Source organism: Exophiala bonariae (genome assembly GCF_035927105.1).
Source record: "Exophiala bonariae strain CCFEE 5792 chromosome Unknown scaffold_2, whole genome shotgun sequence".
Taxonomy (NCBI): domain Eukaryota; kingdom Fungi; phylum Ascomycota; class Eurotiomycetes; order Chaetothyriales; family Herpotrichiellaceae; genus Exophiala; species Exophiala bonariae.
The window spans coordinates 291,424-312,000 of record NW_027042477.1 but is presented as its reverse complement, the minus strand read 5'-3'; the positions used below and the strand labels follow the sequence as shown (position 1 = coordinate 312,000).

The 20,577-nt window shown below is 51.3% G+C and overlaps 10 protein-coding genes across 10 annotated transcripts; 4 read left to right on the top strand and 6 right to left on the bottom strand.

Annotated features, from left to right (window-relative positions):
* Positions 1-612: 612 nt before the first annotated feature.
* LTR84_004623 (uncharacterized protein) lies at positions 613-2,022 on the bottom strand (the record flags this gene model as incomplete). Its single annotated transcript, XM_064848198.1, has 1 exon — positions 613-2,022. One exon carries the CDS (start codon positions 2,020-2,022, stop codon positions 613-615), a length of 1,410 nt encoding a protein of 469 aa, XP_064710822.1.
* A 532-nt stretch (positions 2,023-2,554) lies between these two features.
* LTR84_004622 (uncharacterized protein) lies at positions 2,555-3,180 on the top strand (the record flags this gene model as incomplete). Its single annotated transcript, XM_064848197.1, has 2 exons — positions 2,555-2,757; positions 2,814-3,180. The coding sequence occupies 2 exons, from the start codon at positions 2,555-2,557 to the stop codon at positions 3,178-3,180; spliced, it is 570 nt and encodes a 189-aa protein (XP_064710821.1).
* A 523-nt stretch (positions 3,181-3,703) lies between these two features.
* On the bottom strand, positions 3,704-4,389 carry LTR84_004621 (uncharacterized protein; the record flags this gene model as incomplete). The annotated part of the gene is made up of 2 exons (XM_064848196.1): positions 3,704-4,107; positions 4,299-4,389. The coding sequence occupies 2 exons, from the start codon at positions 4,387-4,389 to the stop codon at positions 3,704-3,706; spliced, it is 495 nt and encodes a 164-aa protein (XP_064710820.1).
* Positions 4,390-5,405: 1,016 nt separating this feature from the next.
* Positions 5,406-6,054, top strand: LTR84_004620 (uncharacterized protein; the record flags this gene model as incomplete). The annotated part of the gene is made up of 2 exons (XM_064848195.1): positions 5,406-5,576; positions 5,713-6,054. The coding sequence occupies 2 exons, from the start codon at positions 5,406-5,408 to the stop codon at positions 6,052-6,054; spliced, it is 513 nt and encodes a 170-aa protein (XP_064710819.1).
* A 139-nt stretch (positions 6,055-6,193) lies between these two features.
* LTR84_004619 (uncharacterized protein) lies at positions 6,194-7,252 on the bottom strand (the record flags this gene model as incomplete). Its single annotated transcript, XM_064848194.1, has 2 exons — positions 6,194-7,043; positions 7,113-7,252. 2 exons carry the CDS (start codon positions 7,250-7,252, stop codon positions 6,194-6,196), a joined length of 990 nt encoding a protein of 329 aa, XP_064710818.1.
* A 1,071-nt stretch (positions 7,253-8,323) lies between these two features.
* Positions 8,324-9,262, bottom strand: LTR84_004618 (uncharacterized protein; the record flags this gene model as incomplete). The annotated part of the gene is made up of 4 exons (XM_064848193.1): positions 8,324-8,451; positions 8,522-8,940; positions 9,000-9,184; positions 9,239-9,262. 4 exons carry the CDS (start codon positions 9,260-9,262, stop codon positions 8,324-8,326), a joined length of 756 nt encoding a protein of 251 aa, XP_064710817.1.
* A 399-nt stretch (positions 9,263-9,661) lies between these two features.
* On the top strand, positions 9,662-11,155 carry LTR84_004617 (uncharacterized protein; the record flags this gene model as incomplete). Its single annotated transcript, XM_064848192.1, has 1 exon — positions 9,662-11,155. One exon carries the CDS (start codon positions 9,662-9,664, stop codon positions 11,153-11,155), a length of 1,494 nt encoding a protein of 497 aa, XP_064710816.1.
* An 898-nt stretch (positions 11,156-12,053) lies between these two features.
* Positions 12,054-14,789, bottom strand: LTR84_004616 (uncharacterized protein; the record flags this gene model as incomplete). The annotated part of the gene is made up of 3 exons (XM_064848191.1): positions 12,054-14,048; positions 14,101-14,687; positions 14,783-14,789. The coding sequence occupies 3 exons, from the start codon at positions 14,787-14,789 to the stop codon at positions 12,054-12,056; spliced, it is 2,589 nt and encodes an 862-aa protein (XP_064710815.1).
* Positions 14,790-15,489: 700 nt separating this feature from the next.
* On the top strand, positions 15,490-16,500 carry LTR84_004615 (uncharacterized protein; the record flags this gene model as incomplete). The annotated part of the gene is made up of 1 exon (XM_064848190.1): positions 15,490-16,500. One exon carries the CDS (start codon positions 15,490-15,492, stop codon positions 16,498-16,500), a length of 1,011 nt encoding a protein of 336 aa, XP_064710814.1.
* Positions 16,501-16,739: 239 nt separating this feature from the next.
* On the bottom strand, positions 16,740-17,948 carry LTR84_004614 (uncharacterized protein; the record flags this gene model as incomplete). The annotated part of the gene is made up of 1 exon (XM_064848189.1): positions 16,740-17,948. The coding sequence occupies one exon, from the start codon at positions 17,946-17,948 to the stop codon at positions 16,740-16,742; it is 1,209 nt and encodes a 402-aa protein (XP_064710813.1).
* Between the last annotated feature and the right edge of the window lie 2,629 nt (positions 17,949-20,577).

Genomic DNA, 20,577 nt, shown 5'->3' with positions numbered 1-20,577 from the left:
TCACATCCTAGGACGCATCCTGAATCGCCTGGAGGTGAGCTGTTCAAACACGGGAAGAAGTGTCTCGCACAGCTGCCACTCAGTTCTCTTGAACTCACTGGCAGAGGAACGCTGTCCAAGGACGCAGATCATCAGTCGATGAGGAAGGTACATTAGGCAGCGCCGGCATACGGATTTCACATCCTATCTACTGGGCGACAGGAAGGAACGGGTTTCCTTTCTTTGAGACCACATTCGTCATCTGCGAATGAGTCTTACTTCACCCCTACCATCCTTCCGTTCTGTTCTAAATGTATACAATGGAATGATGTAACGAGGATCTACAATTCAGACACCATGTGCTGAGTCCGGCCTTGGTTGAAATGATTACGTTCCTCAGCCATGTAGGGAAGAAAGCTGCCCGATATGTATCGGTTGCCAAATATGTACGAACCATACCATTCCCATGTCTATCTAACAATATTTCCTTATTGTGTGCACGAGGAACCCCACACAACCTCTAATCCAACAGACATTAAGGCATAAAATCGGCCCCAAAAGGAAGCCTCGAGTCGCTCCATCTCGGTCGTTATAGCTGCCATCGAGAGTGACATTCGTTCTATTTGTAGGCGGTTAGCCTGAAACCATCAGTTGCAATGAGGGTCTCGAGTTGACATTTTCTTGCACTCCCGCAAGGTTGGCATCGAAATCAAGACCCCATCGCGTTGCAAAGCCTTCACATATCTCTTGGCAGGTTCTGGCTGCTTGTCTGGTTCTGCATCTGCGATCCCAGTCCCCGGCCTGGATAAGCATGATACTGTTTTCCACGAGTTCTTCTTCGATGCTCATGTCATCGACTTGATCACGCACAGTCTTGAGTTTGCGACTCGCCGTGTTCGCTGCCAGTTTAAATTCTTGTAACAAGTCGGTGATTGAACGTAGTGTCTGACCCAACTCATCGGTCTGTGACGCCAAGATCTGAAGGGAGAGCAGTGGGTTTTGCTGACGAAGAAAGGGGATGGTCGAGATGAGTTCGTTTACCTCATCGAGAAGTAAATCGAGGATCTCTTCCGGCAAATTCACCATTCCACCATACAGCAGGGAGTGGCTCTGAGTGAAGATGTCTCGGGTTTTGTTCGTTCGGTGAGATGCCATAGAGGTATATGCAGTGATCAATCGAGTCACGCCATACTCAATATTGCCTTGAGGGCCAAGCTCTTTCAAACTATGTATGGTTCTGCGAACGGTACCACCACCTTCACTCACTGCATCCTCGGGATTAATGCAGAGGCGAGTCAGACTTTCGAGGTCCCGTATTCGCTTTCTGAGGATCGGGGGCAGACTCTCATCAGGCTGCTCAAGATCCGAATCTGGGCCATAATCTGAGCCATCATAAGCCGACTCATTCCTCTGATGTCCCGATTTCCGATGACCCCTTTGTTCGGAATCTCGACGTGTCTGGGGGACGTGTAACATGGGAGAGGGCCCATCGAGTTGGGTCGGGTGTGGGCTTTGCATCACCATGCCAAAGCCAAAGTCGTGCATGTCGTTCAAGTCGTAGGGGCTGTGTAAATCCCGCATTGACGGGTCTTGTTCAACGACACCTTCTCGTAGACCCTCCAGGAAATTGGAATGTTCTTCGTGGTTGTGGTAACTATCTTCGTCTTCATCTCCGTCCCAAGCATGTCCCAACTCGTCAGCGAGACTACCCAGGCCGTTGTTGTCTTCCAGTTGTTCTAGACTTCTGTTGCTGTGAAGACTTGTCCTACTGAGTCTGCGTTGGGAGAAAGATGGGGGCCTGGAAGACTTGGAAGACATGGGTCTGGGTGTCACCGGGGAGCGTGGTTGGTAGGAAGTCTGCGACGTCCGAGAGGACCGTCTCGAATAGGAGGAGGTGGCATTGGTGGTGCCGCTGGTATAGGGACTGAAGGAGACAGTCTCACCCGAAGCAGAGGTCGTGCCATTGTTGACGTTGGATAGGCGCAGTGACCTGCGTTTCCGTGAAGGTGTCAATGGTGAGGCCGGTGGAGATGCGACAGTCATGGTTCTAATGTAGATGCAGGGGCAATAGCAGTTGCACTTAACCGATGCTCGAAAGGGCGTAAGGAAGTGGGTATCATGTAAATCGAAGCATGCTTTTGAGAAGAACGAGTTCCCAAGGTCAAGGGAAAGAGAACTCGCCGTTTGTCGATGTGTTGGCAAGGCAAGACAATCAGGCAGTCGTCGTTCAGTCGGTCGGTCGGTCGGTCGGTCGGTGAGGATTGGTTCTGAAGTGAACAATAAAGGCATCAACAATTCCTGGCCGTTGACAGTTGGGGCCGTTGGTGCAGAAAGAATAACGCGTCCAGGCGTTTGACGGGGGGCCGACGGGGGGCCTTCGGGCTGCAGCGGACTGTTCAGGGCAGCCCATGGCAGGTGGCTGCAGGCTAAACTTCACGGTTCGGGGCGTGCCCAGGAGTGGCTGATTTCATCACCCACAATCATCCCTCATGGTGAACACGACGAAAATCATGCAGGTACAGAAGAAAAGATCCCTGCAATATCATCAACTGAAGACATCGGAGGCTCATCGACCATGCCAACCATACGGAGAGTCCAACCTTCGGACCTCTTCCATCTAAACCTGTGCAATCTTGATCCTTACACCGAGAATTACGACTTGGGATTTTATCTAACATATCTGATGAGATGGCCTTCGTTATTCCAGTGTATTGAAGAACATGGCCAGATTGTCGGTTATATCATCGGCAAGGTCGAGACATCACCATCACATATGCAGTGAGTCGCACTCTAGATATTCGAGTGAGAACATTCTGATGGTGTGAATTCTGTAGGGGGTCGCCACATTACTTACCATGGCACGGTCATATTACTGCACTGTCCATAGCGCCACAATATCGACGCCTTGGCTATGGGAAACTTCTCAGTGAGTCATTGGAGAAGGCATGCAATCAACAAGATGCCTGGTTTGTCGATCTGTTTGTTCGAAAGAGCAACAAAAACGCCATCAAGATGTATGAAAGCATGGGTTACTCGACCTATCGAAAGGTCGTCCGGTACTACTCGGACGACCCGACGGGTGTATCCAAGGATGGAGAAGATGCCCTGGATATGAGAAAGGCTCTCGACAGGGACAAGGACAAAATTCATGTCCGAGAGAACGGAGAGACTTTTCTGGTTGATCCCGATGATGTCTTTTAGCCTGACATGGGCCTCGCATGCCCAGCCGAGTCCTTCCCCGAGCTTCGATGGACTTCATGATGGATTGGTACATTCTCAACCTGAGTTTGCTTCCCAATCAATCCAGCGTTGTCCGGAGACAGCGCAAGTGTGACAAGGCCGATCTGCTCGTGAAAATACCGCGCACAGCCTTTCAACCAAATCCAGAATTCATGACGTGGCACTGTTTGAAAATGACACGCTGTCCCGCGAACTTGTTTTATGCTTCGTGTTTGGAAGGCAGAACCAAAGACACGATGTTGAAGGAAGACGCTATGGAGGAATATCACAACCACATTGGAAAAGCCTCAGTTCGGTTGAAAGAAGAGGTCGAGCACCTTTAGAATCGGAGTTCTAGCTTATAATGTTTACACCACCATGCACTGTCGTCAACCGTGAAGATATCGCCATCTTGGCTTTCTATGGCACCAAGTAATGATAGAAAAAACACTGCCCTCTCCACAGCCAAACCAGCCACCATCACATCCTTGACCTCTGTACCTAGCTAAACACGCCTCGCACCCGGGCCCCTCTCCTCCCGATTCTGCTCGTAGTTGAGGCGCTTGAAGCTCATGGGCAACAACTGCCCGATAGTCATCATGACGACCTCGCCCTCCAAGCCATTCTTGCCATACATGTAGATGGGCAGATCATCCGAAACGGCGAACTCGTTGATGAACTGTCTGCACATGCCGCAGGGGCTAGCGGGAGGGCTGATGTCGGTACTGACGGCGATTGCGCGGATGATGGGCATCTCCGGTCGCTTCATCGACGCCACGATCGGAGCAATCGCGCAGCGTTCCGCGCAGATGCCGTTCGGGGTGCTGGCGATCTCGACGTTGGAGCCGGTGTGGTACGTCCCTGTTGAGAGCAGCACCGAGGCCCCCACACGGAAGTTTGAGTATGGACCTGGATTGAGTGTTGGCTGTGAGTAACAATTCTTTTGACACGGATGATTGCGACGTGATGAAAGGGCTCTTCCGGCAAGAGCACCTCGCTTATCATTCATGGCCAGTTTATAGTAGCCATTAGAAGAACTCTGGCCTCTCGTGCGCAACAATACAGCAACGCGACAATTGAAATCATGCCCACGAACTTACAATATGCTTTCTGCTTGGCCTCAATGGCATGTTCCGCCAGTATCGTCAACTCCTCTTTCGATAGCGGAACGAGAGTGTTTTCGGAAGCCATTTTCCCGTAATAAAAGCTCCTTGATGGATGAGTAGTATTTATGAAGTGGTAACCGATTGAATGGAAGGTCTCAGAGTCATATATGTGGCAAATCTGGGGAATCTTGGACTTCAATCCAGGGCGCCGTAGTTCACAGTGAGGTGGGCGTGGAATGTCAGCCTTGCCAAGATATCGTCCTTCGAGCGACAAGGCTGTGCGCCATTTTGAGCTGTTCCTTCCCCACAACTATCAAGGCCAGTTGTCGACTTGAGTTCACTACACCTGGCTTCGCATTATTATTTCTTTTGCGAGATATCCATATGACACCATCGGAGCTCATGCAATCCGCTACTGATCCCTCGGTCAATTTGACCCGAAAGCCCACAATGAGTCTCCACGGTAGATGCCTGACATGTTCAGATGCGAAACTGCCGCCGTTACGCTACAGCTAGCCAAGTTTCATCAACACCGGAGTTAAACTACATGTTGACATATTGTATCGCCTCAAGGAAGCACCTCGACACACCTCACGTCTCACACAGAGGAATTACAAGCACGCCATTCCCGCACGATGCTGTTTCCACGTGGATTCGCCACTGCGCATTGACTCAGATATGGCAAATATGCATATTGCCGCGACGAGTTGCATTATTCCTCCTCGCCTGTTGCCTCGACTATCGTTGCCGATCGAGCGCTACTGACGAGAGCTATCCCAAATTTCGGAGGATAAAAGTATGTTGAAATTAACGGCGCGGTCTTGCTGCTTCAGGCCCTAGATCATACATTGGCAGCTACGGTAGGTTACAGGGTGGATAGTAAACAAGTATAAAGAGAAACCTGTCTCGCCGTCGAGCATCTTGATGGTGGTTCTGCAGATTCATCGTTGAGCGAGTTTCCCTTCCAGTCCTCCTTCCACATTCCTCTTTTCTTCTTGTGTCGTTTCCATCCATACAGCTGGTCTGTTCGTCAATCAATTATTCATCATTCCCTGCAATTCAATTCATTCTTGTTCTATCAACCAAAACAGCATATCGAATATGAAGTTCTCAACCTCATCCCTCGTCCTGAGCCTGCTCCTTGCCCTGTCATCAGCTGCGCCTGTGACTTCCCCAGCCAAACGCGCTCTCACGGCCCAGTCATACAGCCAATTCCAAGTTTCGGACGGCGTTGCGGGCAATGCTCTGGCCGAGGTGAATGCAAACTTTCCGGTATGTGCAATCGCGACATGAGAGACAGGAGAGATAGGAGATGTCAACAAAGGGTGACGATGGATAGATAGCACGGTCTAGATATTGGCATGGCATGACACGAGACGGGATGAAAGCTAACGTATCACACCAACAGATCGACCTCACAAACCTGGCCTCCGTATCAGCTGCAGATTTAAAGGTCCTCAAGACTGCGGCGCAGGTGGCCGAGCAAGCGGAAGTCGGGACCGGCGGGTTCAATGACGAGCTGGAGGCCCTCGGCAACGGGGACACCACAGCGTTGCAGAACGGGAAGATCAAGAACAAGGTGCTCAAGCTGCAGTTGCAAGTGCTGGCGCTGCAGGTCCAGGCCGCGCAGGGAGATGCAGACCAGGCGAAGCTCGATGAGGAGACGACCAAGTTAAATAAGAACGTGGCTTTGGATGTGGCTGCGAAGGGGCAGGCGAGTGTGGGTGTCACCAAAACTTTCTCTGGGTGAGGAAGTTTGGGTTGACGACGACGGAGGTGGGCATCGCTGCAGTGGTTTGCGATGGTTGCTGGAGAAAAGGTACATAAAGTATTCAAAAGTACCTTGCCCAGCAGTATCTGAGCCTCATGACTTGCATACCTACTTAATCTCAACCATTTAACTGCTTAGCCCACATCTCAGGATATCTGCCGCCGGCCGTCTCAAAAGAGTGGACCAAACGATCAATCTCCGCAAGATCCTCCGGAGGCAGATCGACAACCGTGAAATTTTCCTTGACCCTATCGGGGCTCGAGGCGCCTGGGATAGGAATGAAAACCGGGTGTCCATCACGTTGAGACAGCTGCCGGACCCAATTGATAGCCAGCTGTGCATTGGTGATTCCATTCTTGTCCGCCACACTCTGAACGCTCTCGACCAGCTTCAAGTTGCGAGAAAAATTCTGCGGCTGAAACCTGGGGAACAGGTGTCGGAAATCGTTCTGAGGAAGGTCTTCGACATTCTTGAACTGTCCCGAGAGGAAGCCGCGACCGAGTGGTGAGTAGGCGATGATGGGGATGTCGAACTCGGCACAAACGGATGCAATACCGTCGTTGAGAACGTGGTCTTCCCACAGTGAGACTTCGACCTCGACGGCCGAGATCTTGTGGATCTTGACGGCTCGACGGATCGTGTTCGCGCTGACTTCGCTGAGCGAGATGCCGCCAATTTTGCCCTCTTGGACGAGCTCCCCGAGTGTCTTGATTGTGTCTTCGATTGGCGTGTCCGGGTCGACGCGGGCGCATTGGTACAGGTCGAGTTCCTTGCGACCGGTAAGGATGTGCAGGCAATTGTCCACCGTCCTCCGCACTGCGTCGGGCGAGCCATCTGGTGTTCGATCGGGCCGGAGTCCGCCCTTAATGCTCAAAAGCACTTTATCTACGTCCTCGGGATATTTGGCGAAGTAGTTGCTGACAAGGTGCAAGGAGTTGGCGTCTGGGGTACCATAGTTTTCTCCACCACTGTTTTGTCGTGGGAATTAGCAAGATGTTTTGAGTAGAAAGGGACCAAGGATACAAGGATTGACGGACTCCCAGAATGTTGCACCAGACTCAAGACTCTGCCTCAGAACAGCGAAGGCCTGCTCGTGCGACAAATTTTTGGCAGGATTCGTCAGGTTGAGAAGGCCCAAGCCAATAGCTCCAATATCTTTCCCTAGTATTGTAGGCATCGCCAATAAGCTCTCAAAATCAGGACTTGGATCTCAAGGTGTATCCCTCCTGGTACATAAGTTCTGACACACGTCAGCCTCACCACGTGCAGCCTGGAGGTTTTAATACCAGCCTCGCCTGGGGGCAATATGTGCTTGCGTCGGAGTTAGAGGTAACTCCGCGGACTGACAGATAGTTTCGTGTCTGTCTCTGTGACAACCAGCGATCGTTCTCCCATCATATTTGACGGTGTGTCCCCATATTTTGGACATCTGAACTAAGGTACGAGTCTGCATGCCACCATAGAAGTGCAAACGCACGACTTCGGTCGAATTTGGACTGCGAGTAAGGTTATCTTGTTACTGCTCAGCCAGGGAGTAGTATACGACTTGCCTCTCAGGACTTTTTGACAAGCGAGCAAATTGGCAGATGACTGATCGAAGCTAGAGTCCGACTCATAGAGCATATGCTTGTGACAGTAGCGGTATGATAGAGAGGCATGGAGTCCGACGAAGAAATGCTCTTCATGGCCAACAGTAACGTCGAGAGTGATGTCAAAGTGCTCTCACCCCACTGGGGATTCATTGGCCAATTTTTTGAGAAATAGAAACCCTGACGCGATGAAAAAGTTGTGACATCCTGCATCCTAATGATGTCCTTGAAAGCTTCAAATGTGACGACTGAAACCAGCTCATCAGGTATCTTGTAAGCGAAGCGACGTCCTATGTTAGCATCTGATATTGTTCAAACAACCCAACTTACAATGCAGTTTAAGTCCATGTGTAAACTCCGATTCTTGCATATTAAGACCTAACCAAGTAAGTGCGGCTGACTCGGTGGGTTAGGGTAGGGCAATAGTAGGAAAAAGCAGTTCGAGCTGCCTGATAAAGAAGACAAGCACTGCGAGCATTGCGATATCCGAGACATGAAGCAGCTGGCATCCGAACTCGACGTCTTCCTGAATTGTTTAATTGTGAACCGGCCATTACTGACGTCTGTTGGGGCAACCATAAACGCCGGTGCTATGCCTTGCTCCGTTCTTTTATTTTTACACATTCTTGAGAGGTATTACTCTTTGAAGGGCGTCTCTTCTAGCCGGTCTCGGCATCTTCTTCCTTTGCGAGGCCATGTTCCTTCAATAGGTTGTTGATCTCCTCACCTGACCATAGATGATGGTAGATCTTTCCATCCTTTGTCTTTCCCACCGTAGCAAATTCGACTGCATTGAGTGGTTAGTATTGAATGTAGCCACGGCTTGAGGTTGTTCTCATGGGAAATGTATGACTTACTCTTCTCACTGCTCAATTTTGTGGAATCCATCGTCTTGCTCAAGACCTTGACCGCCATGCCGCACGCCTCTTTCAGGTCACAGTCTTCCTTGTAATCTTGCTTCAACAGACTCTGGGCACTAGCATTGTTGGCGCCGACACTGGTTGCCTTCCAGCCACCGTAGTTGCCGCTGGGATTGCTTTGGTAGAGTTGGAATTGTCTCTGAGGGTCCCAACCAGCGTAGATGAAGGAGACACCAAATGGCCGGAGACCACCATGCTGGGTGTAACCTTGCTTCAGATCACACAAGCGTCGGACAAGCTGTTCACAGGGAATGTCTTCGTTATAGGTGAGTAGGTATCGTTGGGCAGCTTGTCGAGCATAGTTGATGAGGATGTTGGCATCTGCGGTCATGCCTGCAACAGCGCAAATCATGTTGCTGGCAGGGGAGTTCCGATTAGCCTGTTGCCCTAGAAAAAGGTATCATGTCCATCTCACTCGTTCAAGATATACAACTTCTCAGCGGAAGTGTCCTGTTCCAACAACTTGCTTGTGACTTTTCGTTCCGCAGCCAGGACAATACCATCCTGCGCTAGAATTCCCAGAGCTGTGCCGGCGTGTGAGATGGCTTCGAGGGCATATTCGACCTGATATAATCTGCCCTCAGGCGAGAATATGGTTGTCTGTGGAGGCTTGTTTAGTACGTATTTAATTGCTTGGAATGAGGTTCAACGAACCCTTGAGTCGTATCTCCGAGACATTCTGAGTTCTAATGAGGTGAAAAGAGGATATCGTACGAATCAATTTTTGAAGAGAGGTCGAAGTGCAGTAGGAAGTGGATGGATGGTAGGGCAGTGGGAATTGGATGATTGCGCAGTTTGGATCTTGTTCTCCAGGCACTTCTTCCACGCGTAGTCCTCCTGTGAACTCTCGGCCAATCACATCCTGCAAATAATCTCAGCCTTGCCTCCACAAGGCTGGCATCAGATTTCTCCAAACTCCAACATTGAAAACGCACCTGCACTGTGACAGTCTCGACTTTTACTGGAAGTTGCGGCCAACTAAGGTTGCATCGGTCCTAGACTTTCTAGTCGCAACTGTTGCAGATTTACAATACTCTTTCGAGTTCTGGTATTTGCACTCTCTGTGCAGGCTTCGCCATGCTCAAATCTACATACCAGAAATCGACACCCACCGTGGGGTCTGAACCCGCGCCACTGCCACCAGGATGGGTCGAACATATGGCACCCACGGGCCATCCTTACTACTATCATGCAGAGACCCAGACGAGCACGTATACCCGCCCGACTGCCCCATCTGAAGAGCCGTTGGCCATTGATTATGGTGCAACCGAACCTGATCATGTTGTCCGGGCATCTATGCAAGTCATGGATGAATTCCACCGGAACAACAACCCTGCGGAACCAGGCCATTTCACTGGTGGCCGAAGCTATCAGGATCACTCGAGACGTCGAGGCAATCAGGGCGACCGCCCAAAGTCCAAAACGCCCATTCCTTCTTGTCAACCGTGGGTGCTGGTAAAGACCCAAAAGGGCAGGAGATTCGTTCATAACACTGAGACTAAACAAAGTCTGTGGAAGTTTCCTCAAGATGTCATGATGGCCGTGATCGAAATGGAAACCCTTGAGTGGAAGGCGAAAAAAGCTGCCGAGGAGAACAACGGGGGAACACAGAAATCTCAGCCACCTGAAGAAGGCGCCCAATCTGGGGACCAGGGTGGTCCTCAGCCTAACAAAGACCAGACTACAATTGAGGAGTACGACAGTGACTCGTACGAGGAAGTGGAAGTTACCGACGACGATGTTGAGGAAAGGGATCACTCTGCTGCCAAAAGGCCACGCATTTCCCAGGACGACAATAACAATACCACACCTCCGCCTACGGGGCCTGTCGAGTTTAACGAGGATGATATTGCCTGGCAGTTGGCACAGATGGAAGGAAACTATTCGGATCAATACGACGAGGATGGGGAGCGAGATATGAATCCTGAAGTCGACGAAGGCATTCCTCTCACAGCAACCGATAACATAGCCCTTTTCCGATCCCTCCTCGATGACTCTGGCGTCTCGCCATATAGTGTATTCGAGAAAGTTATCGAAGATATGTCCATTGTAGAAGACTCTCGCTACACTGCCCTTCCGAACACATCCTCTCGCAAAGAGGCTTTTGCGCAATGGTCTAAAGACCGGATTGCCATGAAGAAACAACAAGAACAAGAACAGGCCACCCTTGAATCACAGCAATCATCCACCTCCGCCTCGACACTGGCCGCCAAAGACCCCAAGATCCAGTACCTCCGTCTTCTTCACCGCCACGCGACACCCAAACTCTACTGGCCCGAATTCAAACGCAAATATAAGCGCGAATCGGCCATGACCATGAAAGCCACGACATCTTTCCCCGAAAAAGATCGCGAAAAACTCTACCGCGAATATATATCCAAGCTGAAATTATCGGACAGTGAGCGACGCAAGTTACTCGTGGAGATACTCAAAGCCACTGAGATTGATCATCATTCTGTGCGATCTGTGGCCGACCTACCCTTGGAGGTACAGCGAGACCTGAGGTTGTATCTGCTGGAGGAAAGGAGAAGGGAAGAGCTAGTCATGACGTTTCTAGAGACGGGTAGATAGAAAGCTCGAATGTACGGAGCCAGCGGAATAGCACTATTCAGCTCATGATGCAGAATATTGACCTCTGCTTCGTTCCCCTCTCTTCCCACACCTTTCGTCTACATCATACAAACCAGCAAGGAGTGAGCAGCATATCCGAGGCTCCATCACCCAATCTCAGGTCACAATTGTCAATGCATAGATAGAGGCAAGGCAGATTTTAAACGCCATATCCATTCATTCCATTTAGTTACAGTACATGATAATGCCATCGACGAATCAACTAGTTAGGGTTGTCAGCGGTCACTAATTTAGCAGTCACTCACACCCTCAAGGCCTCCACTTGACCATTTCAATCCCGCGCACTTTTCTTCGCTTACGCAATGCAGCGAGGGCTCGAATTGCTAGATAACATTCATCCAAATCACCTAGTTACACACACACGCACAGGCATACACGCAGGATCCAAATGCAGGGCGGAAACTGCACGCACGTGTTGATCCGAATGAAGCCGGCCCACAGCGATATCTCGTTGCAGTCTTGCGTGCTGGCTTCTTAATCCATTGCTGAACGAGACGCCCTGGTCCTGGTTCGACTTCAGATGCCAATGCTCCAGTGTCCATCCAGTAAAGTAGCAGTAGCAGTAGGGACCTTTTTCCATCTCCCGCAATCAATCAAGTTTTGAAAAGAACGGGGCCCAGCAGGCGAAGTCGTACTCCCATTGGAAGGCGAAAAAACAAAACAAAGAAGGACTGAATGCTAAGGTATTCATTTATTCCTGTCTGTGGAAGTGTGGGCAGGCAACATAACATACATACACAGCGGGTTTTCTTTTAATCAAACACACCGAGTCCATCACAGCATCAATCCGTCTCGTGCCATCGAAACACTGAAAATTTCGTTTGTCCAAAAGTTGACGCTATTTCTGCGCCGCCGAGAAGTGCTGCAACATGCCCGTGAGGACATCAAGACTGTTTGCGGCTTCAGGGTTCTTCTCCAATATTTCCCGGATCACGCCGAACTCGTGCTCGCCTGCCGTGGGCACCTGTGCGCAGAGTTGAACTACTGCTGGAGCTGTGGCAAGGGGGCCGAGGACGCGTTGAGCGTTAAGCACGGCTGGGGATGGCTGCTGTTGCTGCTGGAGGATAGGATTGAATTGCGGTTGGGGCGGGTATGGTGGTTGTGACTGCGGGCCAGGGGTTGGATATGGGTGTGGCGTCGCGGAATTCGAGCCAGGGATCTGTGGTGTGCCATTCAAGCCGTAGTGACCTGGGGCAGGAGACTGGCTATAGCTGCTTGTCTGATGGGAGTCAAAGGTGCCGTCGAGGGGTGTCATGGGGGTTTGTGCAATGGGGACACCTCCAGGACTGGCAACAGATGTGCCGGCGAGGTTGTGTGGGAGCTCACTGTTCTTAATGACGATGGGAATCAGAAGCATTCGTTCGCGGGTTGGGTCTGGAAAGTCGGTCTCGAGTTTCTTTACGAACGTGGGCAGTTCTTGACCAGCTTCCAGTGGGATCAGATAGACGTCCTTAACTGCCGGTATTGGATGAGGAGTTCCGACACCAAATCGATCTTTAGACTTGAAGTAGCGGAAAAACTTCTCGAATTGGATTTGATCAGGTGTGTCTTTAGCTGGTTCTGGCATGTAGACGATGACGAGATCGGAGGTGTTGCTGTATTCCAATCCACAAAGATACTCTTCAGCCTTGGATGGCTGGATACGTCCAGCGATAACGATCGTGTCGGGTAGTAGTTGATGATATGTCATGCGTAAGGTCTCGCTGTCGGGTGTTGCGCCCGCAGCATGTTTGGCAGAGATGTGGAACTTGCCCAGGCTACCACCATTCACGTACCCTTGCCAGATAGTGCCGTCATTTTCCGTTGTATCTTTAGGTGAATATGGAGGTGATTCGGCTTCCTCGTCCTTGAGGAGTTCGTCGATATCAGCATCGGCCTTAGTACCTGGAACGCTTGGGTCACGGGCTGAAATGACTGGTGATTGTTGAAGTGGTAGCTCGCCAAATCGCGGCCCATCTCCGTCTCCCCCACCTGTAGGAGAGTTTGCAACATTCGACCACACTTTGTCAATGTCAAAATTGGCTGAAGATTGTCGTCTCGCAGAGTCGACCGATGGTCGAGAAGGTTTCGTGGGACTCTTGATTGTCTGATCGGGACTCTTCACATCTCCATCATGTTCGGCCGTGCTGGGTTTTCGGACTGGAGCATTTGATGTGACTGATTCTGCTGCTACCTGTCTGGACTCGTCCACGTACTCTTCGCCTTTGTGTGTTCGCCGAATCCTAGGTCCCTCCTGTTCGATAATAGTGTGTTGTTTTTCCATTTCCTTCATAATCGCCGCGTCTTTACGCTTCTGCTCTTCACTTGCCATATCTGTTGGATCCATGTTGGCAAGTTTGTGAGGTGTAAGATCACCCTGGAGTAGCCTAGCACCTAGAGCATGGTTCTTCTTAACGTTGAAGGTGATGGCACGTAATTGTTGTTTGTAGGCGTCATTGGGTTCACCACTACCACCAGCTTGAATGTGATAGAGGGCATGTTCAACTCGTAGACCCGTCTGGCTGGCAACATTTTGGATGGAAGAGCCGCTGGGAAGAGTGTATTGGCCCTGTTTCACCAACTCTTTGACCTGCTGTTCTATGAGCTTGATCAAACTTTGTGCAGCCCCTTTTCTCGTGGGATTCGACAACTCCTTGATATCAGATACAATGGCAGGACCACTCGCAGGCTCTGATTTCGAGGCCTGTCTTGACGGAGTCGAGGACTGGCTGGGTTTGCGCTCAACTGAAACTGGAGCCGCCGCGGGTGCGGGTGCAGGGGTTTGGTCCTCAGCAGGTGGTGTAGGTTTCGATCCATTTGTGTCGACTGCTGGTGTTCCTCGTACCTTCTTGTTCTATTGAGTTCATCAGTAGACACTCAGGGACATCTTCGACAAGATAACATACCTTGATTTCGGGCGCGGCCGGCGACTCCTCCAACTTGCGCTTTTGCCCCGTGGCTGCGACCGGTGTTGGCTGCGGTGTAGGTTGTGGCGTTGGCTCCTCTGGTTCCTGTGAGGCGACTGGTGCTGCAGCCTCCGATGCTCTCGTGCCTCCAGACTTTCTGCCTTTTCGTCCACCTTTCTTCTTGCCCTTCTCGGCTTTCTTGGCCTCTGCTGATGCTTCCCAAGGCTTCTCACCACGTGCGATCGCAGCCACCAATTCTTTATGGGTCTCAGGCTTGCATTGTTCGCAAAAGTAATTGTCGGCTTCGTAATCTTCTGGAAGACCCATACATCCATTGTGTTGCCATGCGGAGCAATTGTCACAGCAGATCATAGCTCGAGGGACATCTTCCTCCTCTTCGTACTGCCCACAGACGCATCGGATGATTTCTTCGGCTGCTTCCTCGACTTCTTCAACCTCCTCTTCCACTACCTTGCCTTTAGAGCCTTTGCCCTTACCCTTCTTCTTGGTCGCAGGTGCATCTTCGGTTCCGTCGCGATCTTTGGTATGTTGGCCTTTGGTGGCGCGACCTGAACGTCGGGGTTCGTCTGCAATCGAGTTAGCGAATTGATCACCTTGAAGAGATGTGTCACGCCGGAAACATGGGTGGTCCGACACGCGACAGAGGATGCGAATTGCTTACCAGCCATGGAGATGGAGGAGATGGATCGCGTAAAGCTACAGAAGACGAGATAGATGTACACTTGTCACCAATCACGAATTATGCGCGATCTACGACAAGGATCAATGAGAACTGTAACTGTAGTGTTCACACGACCTTCAGAAACTTGCGCCAATGTGGCGCTCTTGTACAGATCAAATAATAGCCTCACGGTTTTTGTTGAATGATGGAAAAGATAGAGCGGAAAGGATGACCAGATGAGGGTGACTATCTGAGAGTGGGTGTGGGTTGGAGTTGTGCTGAGAGTTTGATTGCGAGAGATTCAGAGTCTGGGTTGAGTTCGAGGTTGATCTCGGGAATTGCACTTCTGCTTCTTCAAGTTCGTCCCTCACTACTGGCCTGAGACTCCCGCAGACAAATCAACGCCTCTCGCTCTTCACGTAGAAGCTACCAGACGCCAAGATTTGTCCGAGCTAACGGATGACGCATTAATGATAATCCGAAAGAGTGGGGTGCCTCCTACGTCAGCCTGGGGCTGCGAAAAAAGTTCCAGCACGTGATGGCTGTTGCTTCAGCATGGACCAGCCTTCGAACCAATGCCAGGGTTAGATGAAACGTCTTATTTCTATCTACGCGTCCCAGGCACACGCGACGGCAGGATCCATATACATACACTACCGCAATCCCAGATTCGATCTCAAGCACAAAACTGTCCCCAGAAAAAAAACATGGCCGACGTGCGAGCTCTCCTCGCCGCCGAACGCCAATCCCGGCGCATCACGCACGCACACCTCTCCTACACAAAAGCCGGCGTCCTGCTATGCAACGTCTGCAACTTGAACGTCAAATCCGAAGCACTATGGGAAGGCCACTTGCGGAGCGCGAACCACCGGAAGAACGTGCTCGCATCGCAAGAACCCGCGACAAAGCCGCAGAAACGCAAGATCGAGGACATTGAGGTCGATCTCCCCCAGGAAGACCGTTACCAGGCAGACAGGGATGGGAGGAAGAAGCCCAAGTCGAGGTCGGTCACGTTGACCAGCACCGCGGATGGATATCGTGAGGGAGAAGCTGGGGCGCAGGTTCGATCACCACCACCGGAGCTGGAGCCAGAACCAACCGGCCAGGCAGGTCATGTTCATGCTACTACGTCCCCTTCCCCCAAGATCTCGTCCACTCTGGACGTCCCTCCACAGTCTCCCCAACCCTCGGAACCCCACCCTCCACCACAACCACAACCAGAAGTCGACGAAGACGAATGGGCAGCCTTCGAGCGCGAGGTCGCGCCCCTGACCGCCCCACAACAAGAATCCGGCACCATCAGCCAACCACCGACAAGCTACGAAGGTGCCACAATCACCGCAGCACCTCTGTCCGCGGCGCAGATAGCACAGCAGGCGGACGAGCAAAAGCGGCGGAGACTAGACACGGAAGCGGACGACGAGAAAGAAGACGAAGGCCGGCGTCTCGAAGAGGAGTTCGACGTCATGGAGGAGATGGAGGAGCGGGTGCGCAGGCTCCGGGAGAAGAGAGAGGCTTTGAGACATCTTGCACCGGGGAAGGAGCTGGGTGGACAGGAGGCTGGCTCGACGGGATTGGAGTCGAAGTCTGCTGCCGATGAGCCGGTGGGTGTTGTGCACGACGAAAATCACAATCACGATCACGATCAACAACATGACAACAATGACGATGACGATGACGACGATGACGACGACGACGAGGATGATTGGTATCGGTAGTAAATAGGTTCATTAGGTCGTTAATCACACAGTTGGGGAATGGTGTTCCCAATCCATTTCCCCCTCCAAGCATGCTCTTTCATATCCAAATCATCAGGCCACCCCACACAGAAATGCCTCCCATACATGAAACCATAGCTTCTTTTTTTCAAGCCTTTCTAATATGGTAAAGGGGAGAACAAAGAATAATACATCCCTCTGGTTTTCCTTCCCTCTCGAAAGGAGGGGACAATGGAAGCTCATACAAAATCCTCGCCCATGACGTCTTCAATCTCGACAATGCCTGTGACTTCATTGTGGTCGACGATTCCAAGCAACGTGCCTCGACGCAGGAAACTTTTGCCCCGACCATTCGACGCCGCCCCACGCATCTGCAGGATCCATTGCTTGCACTCTTCGACGGTGCTGGAGCCGAGCACGGAGATCCAGTCTGTCTTCTCGACTTCGAGGTTGCCCATGTCGTCCTGGAGATCGGCGACGGGCTGCTCCAGGTGTTGAAGCCGTTGTATCCGGCGCGGGCTGATGATGTGGTTCGGTGAGGTGCGCACGTAGCCCCGCGGTGAGCGGACTGCCGCGATCAGGATGTCGTAGCACATCAGGGGGAGTCCTGGACGGGCCGAGGCAATCGGGACTTGGTCGACGACTGTCGCGAGATCCGCCATGCGCGGAGTCGGGGTGGGTGGTGCGGATGGCGGCTTCAGCGCTGCACCGATGGCACCACCAGGGTGATTTGCCGCGAAAATTGCTGGCGTCTGCAGACCAGCTGCCGTATGAAGCTCATCCGCGACGGAGAGGGCAAGGCTATCGCCCAGTGCCAGTGTGATGGTTGTCGATGTCGTAGGAGCAGAGACGCCAAATGAGGAAATTTCAGATTCGTGGATCATGGTCGGAAGTAAGATGTTGATGGCATTTCGTCGTGCAGGGTGTGTGAGAAGAGGGCAGGTGGTTTGGCTGAGATGGCCGCTCATGATAACCAGGGGAATTCCTGGTTGGATGTGTGGCAGCAGGGACATGAGTTCAGGGGTTCGTCCTGAAAATGTGATCATCACAACGGTATCATTTGGTCGTACGACTCCCAAATCACCATGGAGAGCCTCGATGGGATGCAGGAATTGCGCGTGGATCCCTAACGACACAAACGTTGCGACCAGCTTTTTGGCGATATGACCCGACTTGCCCACGCCGATGAAGATGGTCTTGCCATGCCGGGTTTCAGCGCGAATGATCTGATTGATAGCACGTGACAACGACTCCTGGGCTTCTGCAGAGTTCCTATAGAGTTCTTCGAGGTGTTCCAGCGCTAGCCTTTCAGTCGCAAGCACGTGGAGGGCTTTGCTGATAGTCCGGTGATCGGTTTTGAACAACTTTGGGTCAAAGTTCTCGGCTATCTCTGGAGGAGTAATTGGTAATTTTTCGATTTGCTCTGGTAGAGGTCCATTCACCGGCATGGAAGGTGTCAGTGGTGTTGGGAGCGATCCCTGGCGTGTAAACGCCATCTTTAAAATCCTTCTATTCTCCTTTAGGAAGAGTAGACAATGTTGAGACTTAAGCGGGACTTTTCTGTAATAATAAATCCAGTGATGCCCAGGATGGATTCTGCTCCCCGGGAAGACGGGGATAGATTGTCCCACGTGCAATTCAAACTCCTTGAGACTCGACTGACAGTGGCCGACAACGAACAGGAATCGACGAGTCTGAGTTACAAAGCCAGATAAGAAAACAATTCAATCTCCGTCCGTGTGTTATGGTTGTTCAACAGCAGGCAATCGCCACCCCGTGTAAGCCTCGAATGTCAATAACATGACGCCATAGATCTGTGGGACGAAACGGCTAGTGCGTGCACAGAGTCGCTTTTGATTCGAAGAGAATATAAGAATACAAGGACAAAGTTCAAGAGATGAATGTAAAGGGGGTCCTAAGTAATAGTAATTCCATCGTGGCCAAGTTCCGTTGTGGTGGATGAACGAAAGGTGACTGGAGCAGATTCCCAAAAATAATCGACCGGGGTTAGGACACTTGGTATGGATTAGAATTGGACAGAGCTGGACACAGTCTCTTTCGAGTGGCCAGTGTGTAAAAAGTTGTGTGGCCTTCGCTATCATCATCGGGGCCAACAAACACTAACTACTGGAACAACCAGAACATCTCAGCGCCGGCGGATGGGGAAACGGGTGGATTCAGGCCTCGCAGAGAATTGTCTAGCTCCGAGTACTGGACTAATAGTTCCCAAGTCAAGGGAGATAAGGTTGTGCTGAGACCATCCCCGAAAATGCCGCCCGTTCCTCGAAACGACATCTCGAGCCCAGCATTATTCACTTTTCCAAGGTTCTTGCCTGGCGAGTTTTCTGACCGCCAGATAGAGCAGCTCAGGTCTCGCCGAGTACGGAGCGGACTCTGAAATTCCCAGGCAGGGGGATCCTGTTGTCCAGGTTAGGGATCAGAACCAAAGATGACCAGAGGGACAAGAATTGGTAAAGATGTACGAGCTCTGTAGGTAGCATTCGGTACTCCATCCAAGTCGAGAAATTATGGAGCATGAAGCATGGGACAAATAAAAAAGGTACCGAGTGGTGGGAAAGGAGGGAAAGTGTAACTCCTCCCTGCATAGGGGGTAGGTACCTGTACTGGGTATCCATGTGTCGCAACTGAATTCGCTGCTGGAGAGACGAACGAGGTACCTGTATCCATCCAGGACCTGTGCCTTGGTAAGGTCCACGGTTGATACAGCACCGGGCTGTAGGCAGCAACTGTCAACGAGTCAACCATTTCCTTCTCTCTCTGGTCCCCGGGAGGAGGGGGAATCTGAGGGGCCGATAGAAGCATGCAGGGTCGATCTTCGGGAAAAGTCGTGGACCAAACAAGGTACATTATCAATTGTGGCTTTTTGGTGAACAATCGTATGTTAACTCGGCGAGATACAATCCCGCTACCTGCGATCCCAAGCCAACATGTACTACTAAACACTAAGTGACGAATCTCATGTCGTTATCTTGAATGATTCATCATCCATTCACCCAACACGCTAACGACCGCTAAGAGGATCATGGTCCCTTCGCTGGCATATGCATTCCGAGGTATCCAGGCAAGTCTGAAAGAAACCTGCTTCAGATATTCATCCCCAACTCGCAATTTATCCAAGTCAATGTGCGGTTGGCTGAACTTGCTCAGTTACTCGAGATACAACATGCAGCAATTGTCGAACAGTCCCATCTGTCTCGAGCACGAAGAGACGCTAAGAGATTGTGGCAGGTAACCGAGCATTAGCGGCATAAGCCATGAGCTTCCAAGCTGACCAAGATCATGCATCGAGCCCGAAGGGCCCATGGATTGCGCCATACCGCCCCCGAGAGCTACGCTATGTCAGAGGTGTCCACTGGGTGCCACTGTCAAACTTGAAGAAACGCCCACTCCAGGAAGGCCAGAAGTCCAGAACCCTTCCCATTGCCGAACAGGTGGCACCGGCACATCCCAGTATCAATCTGTTGTGCAACCTTCCATGCATACACATGTCCAATCATGCAGATATTCACAAACATGTGCTTAACTTAAATGGCAATCCAGGTACTCAAGAGATAAGTACAAAAGAACCGTACAGCGTGCTCTCTGATGGGCTGGCATCAGAACCAACAGCTCAATGACCCAAACATATGGTCAGCGTCGACTCGGTCTGAGAATGACCGTTTATTGCGAAACAACCTTGGAATTATCCTGAGATGGCCTGCTGCTTTGCTTCACCTTACCTACAATGCGACAGTGAGAGCAGTTTGTGCTGCAATGCGCATTTTGCCCCGTCTGTCACCTCTGCAAGGCGCAATGTGACACTAGGTTGGCTATCTCGAGCCTGCTTGACTCTGCCGCTTCCAACTGTCGCGCCCCGGCCCTGAAATCGCTGAAGCGTTTTTGACAGGTCCTGTATGGCCTAAGTAAAAGAATAACGTGTCCAACCATGTCAAATGATATACTGTGATCTATCGCATTGGCATATGCACAAAGCCCTGCGGTGATTGGGCTTGTTCCGGTGGGCTATTGACTCGTTCTGGTGGTGACGTTGACTACCCTGCATTTTCAGAGGGTGAT